The sequence below is a fragment of the Elephas maximus genome, chromosome 14 (genome assembly GCF_024166365.1).
Source record: "Elephas maximus indicus isolate mEleMax1 chromosome 14, mEleMax1 primary haplotype, whole genome shotgun sequence".
In the NCBI taxonomy this organism is placed as follows: Eukaryota; Metazoa; Chordata; class Mammalia; order Proboscidea; family Elephantidae; genus Elephas; species Elephas maximus.
Genome location: NC_064832.1, coordinates 29,459,439 through 29,472,256, shown reverse-complemented (window position 1 = coordinate 29,472,256; position 12,818 = coordinate 29,459,439). Strand labels below are relative to the sequence as shown.

The 12,818-nt window shown below is 51.1% G+C and overlaps 1 protein-coding gene across 1 annotated transcript; it reads left to right on the top strand.

Annotated features, from left to right (window-relative positions):
- The first annotated feature begins 4,543 nt into the window (after positions 1–4,543).
- Positions 4,544–6,551, top strand: MLNR (motilin receptor). Its single transcript, XM_049853024.1, has 2 exons — positions 4,544–5,441; positions 6,214–6,551. The coding sequence occupies exons 1-2, from the start codon at positions 4,544–4,546 to the stop codon at positions 6,549–6,551; spliced, it is 1,236 nt and encodes a 411-aa protein (XP_049708981.1).
- The last annotated feature ends 6,267 nt before the right edge of the window (positions 6,552–12,818 follow it).

Sequence of the window (12,818 nt, the reverse complement as noted above, 5' to 3'; positions counted from 1 at the left end):
TCATGGTCCTGGAGGCTAGAAGTCCAAGGCAGGGTCTGGGTGGTATCGGCTCCTGAGGGCTTTGAGGGAGGAATCGCCTGTGCCTCTCTCCCAGCTTCAGATTTCTGCCGGCAGGCCTTGGTGTTCCTTCCCTGCTTGTAGGTGCACCTGCTTCCCTCATCACACCACACCTGTCCTCTCCCGTGTGGCTCCGTCTCCGTGTACGGCACTTCTCCTCCCCCTTGTGACTCCCTCTCTGTGTACCACCCATCCTCCCCTGTGTGACTCTCCATGTACGGCACCCATCCTCCCCCGTGTGACTCTATCTCCGTGTAGGGCACCAGTCCTCCCCTGTGTGATTCCCTCTCCATATATGGCACCCGTCCTCCCCCGTGTGACTTCATCTCTGTGTAGGGCACCTGTCCTCCCCTGTGTAGCTCCCTCTCCGTGTATGGCATCCGTCCTCTCCCATGTGACTCTGTCTCTGGGTCTGTTCTCCCTTTTATAAGACACCACTCAGAAGGGACTAGGATTAGGACCACCCTCCTCCAGTGTGGCCTTGTTTAATTTAACTGATAACATAAGAAAAACTCTAGTATTTCCAAACAAGGTCACATTCACAGATTCAGAGGCTAGGACTTCAATATATTTAGGGAAAGACACAGTTCAGTCCATAGCACCATCTCAGTGTGTTCTTGTGGCTGGTGGGAGCCTAAGATGCTACTGAGCCACATCAAGGCAGAAAGGGCATGGTCACAGGAGGCCGACCTGGGCACAGGGTGAGCTAGGGTGGTCACTCCTGACAGGGACTGTCGACTGGGGTCAACAGAGGTGTACTGGAATCTCCAGCAGGTTTTTTCCCAAGTCCTGTACCCTCTTTCCACCCTCCCAACTTGATAATCAATGCCAAGGTGAGCCTTTCTCTCTCTCTCAGGAGAAATGGGGACCAAAACACAATCGCCAAAGCAATAGTCGCAGTCACAGGAATCTTGCCTGAATTTGCTGTGTCGTGTCCTGCTGTGCAAAGATAAAACCTGGGAAGCGGCACCCCAGGGCAGTGTAGAGGTCAAGGCCTGGAGGGGGTGCTCTGACAGAGCTGACCCGTCCCTCTCAGCCAGGGCTTCCCCTCCCAGTGCCAGCTCTGCACTCTCCATGGCAGAAAGGCCCAGCAAACTGTTTCCAAAGGTTACAACCAAGAAAATCCTATGGAGCAGTTCTACTCTGTAACACCTGGGTCACCATGAGTCAGGGATGAGGCAGTAGCAGCTAACAACCACAACAGGTCTACAGCAAGAGGCAGTACAGCACAGTGGCTGTGAGCTGGACTCTGCTAACAATGGCACTGCTCCCTGCTGGCCGCGTGGCCTGAGTAACTTTTTAGTGCTGTAGTCTTCTCATCCACGAAATGAAGATACTAAAAGCATGTGCCTCATAACGCTATTGCTAAGGATTAAATGAATTAATACATGCAAGTACTTGGGACAATGCCTGGCACACAGTAAGTGTGCTAATGCCTGCCGAAGGCCAACATGTGCTGCCTCCAGCCAGGGGCCAAGAGCTGATGACTAGATGATCCTCTTGCTTCCAGGGACGCAGGCCATAGCAGGGCCAGACCTACGCCCGCTCTCACCCTACACAACTACCAGGTGCAGAGGTACTCATAAGGTAGAAGGAGAGAGATGTCCATACACCTGGTCCACTGAGAACATCCTCTCATCATAAGAAATATGAAGTCAGTAAATTGAAGCATAAAGTAGAAAGCAGATTTAATCGGTTCTCCAGCTATCTGGTCTGTCATCTTGTGCTGTGGTGGCTTGCACATTGCTGTGATGCTGGAAGCTATGCCACGAGTATTTCAAATACCAGCAGGGTCACCCATGATGAACAGGTTTCAGCAGATCTCCCAGACTAAGACAGACTAGGAAGAAAGGCCTGGCAATCTGCTTGTCAAAATTAACCAATGAAAACCTTATGAATCATGGCAGAACACTGTCTGACTCACTTGTTTTGGACACATTATGAAGCGGGACCAATTGCTGGATGTAACATTACGTTTGGTGAAATAGAGGGCCCATGAGGGCACGGGAGACCCTGGGTGAGGTGGACTGGCATGAAAGCCAAAATGACGGACTTGGACATGCTGATGATCACGAGGATGATGCAGGACTAGACAATGTTTTGGTCTGCTGTACACCAGGTTGTCATGAGTCAGAGTTGACAGCTATCTATCTGTCTATCCAGATACCTGGTACCCATTTCTTCCTACAACATGGACTTCTGAGTCATTATAATAGGGGTCCAGATATGCCCTAAGGACCAAATCATGCTGGAGCCTCAGCATAACAATATTATAGAAAAAGCTAGCTGTAAACCCAGCTCTCCATATCAGTATCCTATCTGGAACTGGACTAATCAATTAGCACTCACTGGGCACCCACTATAATCAGCAAGTTGTGCTTAACTGCCAGGAACTATAAAGAAAATAATGGTACCTGGTTCTGCAGAAGCTTATTCATGCCCTACAGTAACAAATATTTATTAAGTTCTCACACTGTGCCAGAGACTGATGCAGGCGCTAGGGAGAGCAATGAACACAAAAGACTATAGCCCTGCCTTCTGAAGCGTGTGATGCAGCGGGGGAGGGGGACTGATAACAAAAGAATAAGTAAATTGTGTAGTGTGTCAGGTGGAGTAAGTTAGAGAAAAATAAAACAGAGGGGTATCGGGAGTATCTGACTGGAGGGGGAGCACAGAAGAGTCAGAGAGAAGGTATCCTGGGTGCTCATGAGCTTGGGTAGCATGAGACCTTATAGCCTGCCTGACAGCCTGCTGTGGTGGGTGGCAGAAGACTCAAGGGACTTCAGCAGGCCATGGAGCAGAACGGAAAACATGAAAGAGACTCAGGGGTCTGCAGCCAGAGCAGGCCAGGGGGAAGGAGTCAGATGTGCTGGGAGCACCACGGCAGTCAAAGGAAGAGACCACAAATCCATGAGCCACAGGCCTCAGCCCCAAAGGTCAGCAGAACACCTGGTGACCTGGCAGGAAGGGGACACCCAACTGAAATCTAGAGCTAGAATCTAGCAGGTGCAAGCCGGGGTGCTCCCAGGAACCAGGAGGAAAGGAGGTGCCCCCTCCCCACTCTCATTTCATAAAACCTGTAACCCCTTGCTGTCCTTGTCAATTCCCACTCATAGTGACCCTATAAGACAGTGGAACTGCCCCACAGAGTTTCCAAGGAGCGCCTGGTGGACTTGAACTGCTGGCGTTTTGGTTAGCAGCTATAACACTTAACCACTATGCCACGAGGACTGAGCAGAAAGGCTCAAGAGCAGTATGCCATGGCTTTGGGTGGGGGCAGGAGGGTCATTTCAGGGTTTCCTCTCATAGGCAGACTGAGGGGGCTGCACTGGCAGTTTGGTGGGGTGTGGGGCCTGCAACTCTGGAATCAGACCAGACCAGTGTCCAAATCCAGCCTCTTACTGCCGGTGCGACCTCCCGCCAGTCAGTCGGTAAAGTGAGCTCCTAAGGGCTCCTTGGAAACTCTATGGGGCAGCTCTTGCGGAATCGACTCGATGGCACTGGGTTCTGGGTAAGGATGAGAGTTAAATGAAAGGCACAGGGCCAGATACATCCTAAGCCAGCTACCGTCACTACGAGCACGATGAACTGATTCATAAACCAGTTTGTCTCTTCCCAAAATTTCGTTCTTTGTTGTGTTGGCAAATGGTCTGGTTTTATACGTTTATAAAATATTTTGCACACAGAGAGGAAAAGTTTACCACATATGAATGTACTCAGATGTCCACGTAAATACCTAATCCTTGTTCTTCAAGATGAGTAAACACGATCAAGTCGACAGATTTCAGAACTGTAAGGGATAGGTGAAATGATCTGGTTCAACTCTCTCCAACACTCGAGAGTTTGCCTAAGAGGAGAAGGTCGGTGGGGCTGGGAAGCACCCGAGGTATCACCGCTACTTATTCGGTTGCAGAGACAGGACTAGAAGCCGGGAGGGATTCTAGGTTCCGGTCTAGACTCCCCTCCTGCCCTTTAGCTTGGAGGCCTCCAGACGATTCCTGGTGAGCTTGTACCTGTCAGGGCGCAGCCACCGCCCCAGGTCTCCCAGCCCTTCCCCTGTGTTCCCGACGGACAAAAGCGCCCGCACTTGGCTGAGTCCGGAAACCAGCCTCACTGGGGTCGGAAATCGCTTCCTGCGAAGGGGTGGGCTCGTGAGGGTGGAGTGAGGTGCTGCGAGGTACAACTGGCCTGAGAGAGGGCGCGGGTAGGCGGGCGGGGCGGCGGGCCGGGGCGGAGCTGTGGGCCTCAAAGCCCGGCCCTCAGAGCCGCAGTTCCGCGCCCGGCGCGGCAGGGCTCCGGCAGTGTCGCCAGGGCTCCGCGGGGGCGCCGGCGCTGCAGCGCTTCGAGCTCTCCCCGGGAGTGCCGGCTTCGCGCGGGCTGTGCAAGGCAGTACTTGGCGAGTGGGGCATGCTCTAGCCTCCCGGCGACGCGGCGGAGCGGAGGGACTAGCGCACCAGGTCGTCGCACCCGCGTCTGCTTTCCGCCCATGGGCGGCCCCTGGAACAGCAGCAACAGCCCCCCGGTCGCGCGGGAGCCGCCCGGGCCGGGGATGCAGCAGTGCGACGAGCGCCGCTGCTCCTTCTTCCCCCTGGGGGCGCTGGTGCCGGTGACGGCGGTGTGCCTGGGCCTGTTCGCCGTCGGGGTGAGCGGCAACGTGGTGACGGTGCTGCTGATCCGGCGCTACCGGGACATGCGGACCACCACCAACCTGTACCTGGGCAGCATGGCCGTGTCCGACCTGCTCATCCTGCTCGGCCTCCCTTTCGACCTGTACCGCCTCTGGCGCTCGCGGCCCTGGGTCTTCGGGCCGCTGCTCTGCCGCCTGTCGCTCTACGTGGGCGAGGGCTGCACCTATGCCACGCTGCTGCACATGACGGCTCTCAGCGTCGAGCGCTACCTCGCCATCTGCCGCCCGCTCCGTGCCCGCGTCTTGGTCACCCGGCGCCGCGTCCGCGCGCTCATCGCCGCGCTCTGGGCCGTGGCGCTGCTCTCAGCCGGGCCCTTTCTCTTTCTGATGGGCGTCGAGCAGGAGGACCCGGACATCTACGCGGTCCCGAGCTTTAATGGCACCGCGCAGGTCACCCCCTGGCCCCCCGCCTCTCTTCCAGAGCCCTCGTGGGTGCCACCCATGTCGCCACCGTCGGGGCCCAGGGCCGCGGCGGCCGCGGCGCTGTTCAGCCGCGAGTGCCGGCCGAGCACGGCGCGGCTGGGCGCGCTGCGCATCATGCTATGGGTCACCACTGCCTATTTCTTCCTGCCCTTCCTGTGCCTCGGCGTCCTCTACGGGCTCATCGGGCGGGAGCTGTGGAGGAACCGGGGGCCGCTGCGAGGCCCGGCCGCCTCCGGGCGGGAGAAGGGCCATCGGCAGACTGTCCGCGTCCTGTGTAAGTGGCGCGACCTCTGTTCCAAGCACACCGCCAGCTGAGCCGGGCAGCGCAAACAGGCCTGTGTGTCGGTCCCATGGCCGCCCAGCCCTCTGCGCCTCTTCGAGCTACATTTTCTTTGTGCGTCTTAAATTCCAGTCTCCAGAGAAAACCATCTCCTGACCCCAAGGAGCTCAGGGTGGCCCCAGAGGATGGAATCCTCGGGTTTCGGGAAATAGCAGTAATTTCCCAAAAAGCCTCTGTAATCGGTGAGCCGGGCTGATGCAGGATGCGTAGTTGGAGGCTCTTAAACCAACTGCCTGTCTCTGATGGATGCTGCAGCTGTTGGTACTCACTACCCTTGAGAAGACAGGGCAGGTTACATTCAGCTAAATTTTCGACATAATGTTAAATTATCTTGAAGGCTAAGGTGAACCATGTCCATACCAAAAAGTAGAAGACTGTGCAGACCTGTTGCAGAATTCTTCTCAACGGAGAACAGACAGGTCTCTGGAGTGGGTTTACGGGAGGAAGCCTGCCAGAACAGCTTGTTGGCAGAAGTTGCTCCTGTTTTATGTCCAGCGTTGAGAACACTTAAGTCAGACTAATCAGCAGTGTTAAAGCAAATAGCGATGTAGTCTGCAGCCTGGTAGTTTCCCTGGGGTGGGGACTTAGCTAGGTAAAGCTCTAGCTGATCTCTTGGTTGTTGGTTATTACTTCAGATGGCTTCTGGAGACCCGTCTTTGTTTCCCCATGCTTTTGCTGATTCTGGCCCTTGTGTCTTGTTTTGCAGTGGTGGTGGTGCTGGCATTTGTGGTTTGCTGGTTGCCTTTCCACGTGGGCAGAATCATTTATCTACATACAGAAGATACCCGAACGATGTACATCTCTCAGTACTTCAACATAGTGGCTTTGCAACTTTTCTATCTGAGTGCATCCATCAACCCAATCCTCTACAACCTCATTTCAAAGAAATATAGAGCAGCTGCCTATAAACTGCTGCTTTCCAGACAGCCCAGACACAGAGGTTTCTGCGGAAGCAGGGACAGTGGAGAGGACCCTGCGGGGGACACTGCAGGAGACACACCCGGCTACATGGACTCCAGCGCTAACGCAAAGACAACAGCGTAACCAGCACGGCCACGCAAGTCACCATGTCCCTCAAATCTGGGATGCCAGGGAAAACAGGTCTGTACAGAAACAGGAGAAAGAGAGGGTACAGATCCTAAATAAGAAGAATGGAAAGAGTGGTTGAAACATTGTGGGTTGGTTTAAAAATTGTCAGCATTTTTTTAACTAAGGTGTGAAATGTAACTGTACCAATCTTTCTCTTTCCCCTTTTATGTCCTCCTAAGGAATGTCTGTTTTAGCATCCTTCATGGTTGTGACAAGTAGCACAAAGTGTGCTGTGGGAGGTTTTATAAGTCATCATTTTGCTAGTCTTTGGAATATGCTGTGATTGCTCAGTTTACAGTTAATGAGTGATACAGAGATATGCAGCCATAAAAATCATGAGGTCAGGGGTGTGTGTGTGTTATGTTCTGGATATAAATATAAGGCTGCATACACAAGGAACCCAGGATAATGAGAGTTTGGATCCAAGAAATTATTTAATGGCTATATATGGCAGTAACAACATTTAGAAGCAAGTAAAAGGAATTCTGGATAGACTCCAAGGTTCCACCCCTTTCTGGTTTTGGAGCAAATTATAGAGATTGGGCACCATCCCCCTTTCTCAGAATTACTTCGCATAAACAACTGTTGCAACCTATTTCTTCCTGGTCCTTCCCCCGGGGACTTTCCTGGGGCCGATGGCCATGAGGTAGCAAACCCCAGAGCTGAAGCCTGCAGGTGGACCGCTCCTCACAGCTTGGCCTGCCAGTGTGACTGCTAATGACATTTGCAAGAAGCTGTAATAGACCCATCTGGCCTCGGCTGGGTGGGGTAAGCTTTGTCATCGTTTCTGTTTTACTAGTGATGAAACTGAATCTCAGATTTCCCCGAGGTCTCGAAAACAGGAGCTGGAGAGTCTGAGCCTGAACTCCAGGTTTTGGTTTCAGATCCTTACATACCCCCATACCAGATGCTGCTGTAACTGAAAAACACAAGAGTCCATGGATTTAGTCAAGCCTGTAAAAGAATGTGTTGGACATACCAATGACTCAGTATTTTCTTTTCTTTTTACATTTTAAAACATAAATGTTTGTAGAGGGCTGCTGCTTTGTAGCGCAACTGCAAAGGGCCACTTTCATACCATAGTCTGTATGAATGGTGCCCCCTGGAGGTGAGCAGGGCACCACTTGAGCGGTTGTCACAGGCCCTGGTTTTCAGGTTAAGTTCAAATCGAAATTGCAGTAGATTCTTGATGTTTATGAGGACTTTGTCCTGAGCTTTTCACGAATCTTCAAATTTGCAAATACTACCAAAGCATAACCAGAAAAAGAGAAAAAAAAAATTGCTGTCGAGTCAATTCTGACTCATGGCCACCCCGCTTGTGCAGTGTGCTGTGACCTTTCCTTCTTCTGAGGCACCTTTGGGTGGTTTTGAACCACCAAACTTTTGGTTAGTCAGCTGAGCACTTAACCTTTTGTGCCACCCAAGGACTCCTGGTGAAGCAGAAAATCAAATCAGTTGCTGGCTAGTCAGTTCCAACTCATGGTGACCCCATGTGTCACAGAGTAGAACTGCTCCATAGGGTTTTCAAGGCTGTGACTTTTTGGAAGCAAATCACTAGGCCTTTCTTCCGAGGTGCCTCTGGGTGAATTTGAATTGCCAACCTTTCAGCCAGCAGTCGAGCACTTAGCCATTTGTGCCACAGAGGGACTCCTAGTGAAGCGTAAAATGCTATAAAATATAACTTCATCATAGTCACTGCCTTTACAAGGACAAATAGAAGTAAAGTCACAATGAGATTTGGGAGCTGAAGGGCCAGCTATGTTCACTCGCTGACTCAGTGTCTTTGCTTCACAGCTCACAGTCCGGGCCTCCGCAAGTTTCTACATTACTTCCTGTCACACACAGACCACTGAGGTCTTTTTGGATTAGCTAAAACTACAGATGATAAGTACATAAACAAAGGTCTGTTAACATGCTGACAGAGGTCTATTGCTTTTTCATTTTATTAGCCAAATACAGATGATTCACCCAAGTCCCCTGCAAGCATCCTAATCCCTTGTATAGGCGTGAAGCCTCTGGTCTGCCATTTTGTTTCTCCTACTTAGTGGAAGGAAGAAGCAGATATCAGTCACTTTGGGTGCATTCCCTAAACTGTTCTGCAGATTTTCAGAGATTAGTTGAAAAAGGTCAAATATGGTAGGAAAACACTGCATACTGTTCCCTGCTCCCCGAGATCCACAACCCACAGTAACGTGTCAGGGGCTCTGAAAAGTTCTGCAGTGAAAAAGCTTTGTTCCACCCAGCATTTCCTTGACTTATCTTGTGGCAGAATCACTCCCCACCTTGCAGACTGAAGAACACCTTTTGGGAACACTGATATACGGATTCTCACGGTGGAGGTGCCAGCCTTACGTCACCGCCACTTCTCTGCTTGGTAGCACTAAGTAGGGATGTGCTGGGGCCGATGCCACGCACAGCCTTTCTGCTCACGGGAGTTCCTCTCCGGAGCAGTCAGAAGTTGCCTCCTCCTTGTGGAAGGTCATGGTTAAGAACCTTCCAGGTAATAGTGTAATGTTTTAGCTATAGAAGCAAAGACCTCTCCTTTGAGCCTTCTTGTTCAGATTCTATAAAAGGCATGTCTGTTATACTTTCCTGTGACCTAAGTTTGTTCCCAGGGGCAGGGGTGGGGAGGATCACTCTTCCTTGGCCTTGGTGTCCCTGAGATGGACAGTCTGAAGCCCAGCCCCACTGCAGGGCCACCATGCGGGTTTCAAAATGCCCATTGGTGATTGTGAAGTCGGTTATTCTGTAAAGGGACGGAGCAGACAGGAGTGGAATGAGACTACCAGTGTACCCTGTGTGGGAAGGGTAACTTGTGTTGTGAAGCTTGTGCTCTAACCATATATTGGTTTGTGTCTTTTGGGATCAAAAAAGTAAAATGTGTACTTATTTTGGGTCGTGGTCAAAGAAGTTTGGAAAACTGTCCTCAGATGTACCTACCCCAGCAGAGTGGCCTTGTCCTGCACTGAGTGCTGGCTATAGAAGTGGAGGTCCTCAGAGCAGGAGAAGAATATGTGAAACAAAATTCAAATTCACACACAAGAGGACCAGACATGCTGGTCTGACAGACTGGAGGGGTCCCCGAGACTGTGGCCCCCGGACACTCTGCTAGCCCAGAGCCGAAACCATGTCTGAAGCCCACTTTTCAGACAAAGATTAGACAGGCCTGTAAAACAATAACAGACCCAAAGAATGTGCTTCTTAGTTCAATCAAGTATATGAGACCAAATTGGCGACACCTGCCAAAAAGCAGGGCGAGAAAGCAGGAAGGGACAGGAACGGGATGAATGGACACAGGGAACCCGGGGTGGAAAGGGGGAGAGTGCTGTCACATTGTGGGGATTGCAACCAATGTCACAAAACAATGTGTATTAATTAAAGTTGAATGAGAAATCAACTTGAGCTGTAAACTTTCACCTGAACTGAAAATTAAAAATAAAATTAAAAAATAAATAAATTTTTTTTAAAAAGTGGGGGTGCCGGGAAGACCTGGGGTATGGGCCTGAGTCAGGGATCTCTGGCTTTGACAATCCTGGGCCTCTGTCTTCCTTTACTGGTGGTGATGTGTCACAAATACCCTAAGTGGGCACCTTTAAAGAACAGCCATTTATTTTCTCACAGTGCTGAAGGCTAAAGGTCCAATTCAGGATCTTGGCCAGGTTAATTCCTTCTTTGTTGATAGCCCCGGGGGTTCCTTGGTTTCTTGGCAATCTTCGCATGGTGTCTGTCTTCCCCCAAGTCTCCGTGACTCATCTGCTGTTTTATATAACTCAGAAGTGATTAGATTTAGAACTTGCCCTACTGGGTGTGGTCTAATTAACATAACAAAGAAAACTCTATATCCAAACAGGATCATATCTACAGGTATGAACCCCTGTCTGGCTGATGCTTTTTAGTCCTTAATATACAGGTGTCAAGGAGCCCTGCTGGGGCAGTGGTTAAAGTAAGTGCTGGGCTGCTAACTGAAAGGCTGGCAGTTTGAACTCACGAGTCGGCCTTGGGAGGAAGATGTGGCAGTCTGCTCCTGTAAAGATTACAGCCTTAGAAACCCTATGGGGCAGTTCTACTCTGTCCTATAGGGTCACTGTGGGTCAAAATACACTCGACAGCAGTGGGTTTGGTTTGGTTTTGGGGGTACAGGTGTCCACTTCAGGAGTTCCCAGGTAGTGCAAGCTCCAACACACGTTGGGGACTCACTTTACCCCATAGCAGCCTCCCTCCAGTAGAGGTCCCCTAAGGTCTCACTGCACCAGGACCTCTCTCTCCACCGAGACAGTACACTGAGATCCAGCTAGGAGCTCTTTGAGCTGCGCTCTCCTCCTGCAGGCGAAAAGGGTTTTTGTTAGATGAGGTGCCAAACTTGGGAGAGGGTTTGCCTTCATTCATTCACTCAGCAAATATTTACTGAACAACTGCTAAGTGCCAGACGTGTCACGATGAAAAATTAGCCTGTGTCACGGTGTCAAAATCCATCAAATTTTGAGTGACATTTTTTGTTTAAAATGTGTAGTCGTGTCATCTAGACCAATCACAGATTCCATTCACAGATGCATAAAAGCCTTTCGATCAGGGAACTGCAGAACAGCGGGTCCTGTTATCCTGCCCCAGATGCTCCCCCTCTTTTCTACAGGAAGCGTTTCCACTTCTAAAGGACACAGCCAGACGCTGAGCGTGGCACCGCACCTCCGGCAGTTTCCTGCAGAAGGCTTACAGGAGACCCAAGAGCGAGGTGTCCACAGTGTTTGAAAGTTTGAATCCGTCCTCCGCTGACCACTTCTGCTCACGTCATAACATTTGCAGCATATGGGAGTGGCTCAGTGGTTAAGGGCTCAGTAGCTAACTGAAAGGTCGGCGGTTCAAACCTACCAGCTGCTCCACGGGAGGAAGATGTGGCAGTCTGCCTCCATGAACACTTACAGCTTGGAAACCTCTGGGGCAGTTCTACGCTGTCCTATACGGTTGCTATGAGTCAGAAGTGACTCACAGCAATGGATTTTTTGTTTTTTGGAAAAAAGTATTAGTGGTTGTACAGGTCAGTGTTTTAAAAGCGGGAACTTAGGAAGTCCTACGTACAGATGTGATGCAGCTTTCAGCTGTGAGTCACCTGTCCGCCCTGGGATTTTCAGTGGCTGCTTCACCAGGCCTGTCTTCTGATACGCCTCTAGGTGGATTTGAACTGCTGGATTTGAACCATCAACCGAGCAGGTTAACTGTTTGCACCGCCCAGGGACTCAAGTGGACACCTGTATGTTAAGGGTTAAGTAGCGTCAGCCAGACCAGGAGACCCTCTGTGTGAACCTCTTTGCCGGCACTTACCACACTGCGTTGAGGGTGGCGATTTCCCACTGGTTTACAGCATGCTCCCAAAGGACAGGTGCTGTTCCAGTCAGCTCTGCATCTCTTGCCTTGTAGACAGCGTGTACTGCACTCATCTGGCTGCAGGTGAGAGGGTAGTGATCTTCACCCCAATGGGTGGGTAGAAATGGCGGCTGAATATGCAGATGGTTGGGGCGCACATTCGGAGCCAATAAAAATATGAGATAGGAGTGAAAGGGCACACAAGGGAACATGAGCAGAATGGAATACAGGAAGGGAGCCTGAGGAGGCGGAGAGGAGGGAGGTGAGGGCGCTGATGGAACTGGGAGCTGGAGTCTACAAAACAGCTGGGAGAGGTGGAAGGGAAGGGGCGGGCTGGGATGATGAGACCAGTTGGGACCATTATTTACCATAATCCACATATAAGGCAGAGCCCCTGGGTGGTACAGTTAACTCACTTGGCTGCTAACTGAAAGGGTGGAGGTTCAAGTCCACCCAGAGGTACCTCTGAAGAAAGCCTTGACAATCTACTTCAGAAAAATCAGCCACTGAAAACCCTATGGAGCATAGTGGTACTCTTGACGAACATGGGGTCGCCATGAGTTGAAATCTACTCTGATAACTTTTTTTTTTTCTTTTTTAAGCATGAGGCACTCGTGGGGTAGAGTGATGATGGTGGAGAAGTAACCATTACCAGGTTCAGGACCTTCTGTCTCTGAGATTCCCAGCGAGGCCAGGGCCTCAGAGCAGCTCCCCTTTCCTCATCCTTGACTCCCAGCCCCAGGCACTTCCCACCCCATCTTCCTTCATCTGCACCACCTGCACCCCATCCCACCCAGGCACCAGCAGTGGAAGGGGCCACAGGTTTATACCTCCTTTCTCTCATTGTTGAAGCAAGTGTGCAGG

Coding starts and splice junctions, on each gene's coding strand:
- MLNR (XM_049853024.1), top strand. CDS start 4,544: ATGGGCGGCCCCTGGAACAGCAGCAACAGCCCCCCGGTCGCGCGGGAG. Junction 5,442..6,213: donor GCAGACTGTCCGCGTCCTGT/GTAAGTGGCGCG, acceptor CTTGTTTTGCAG/TGGTGGTGGTGCTGGCATTT.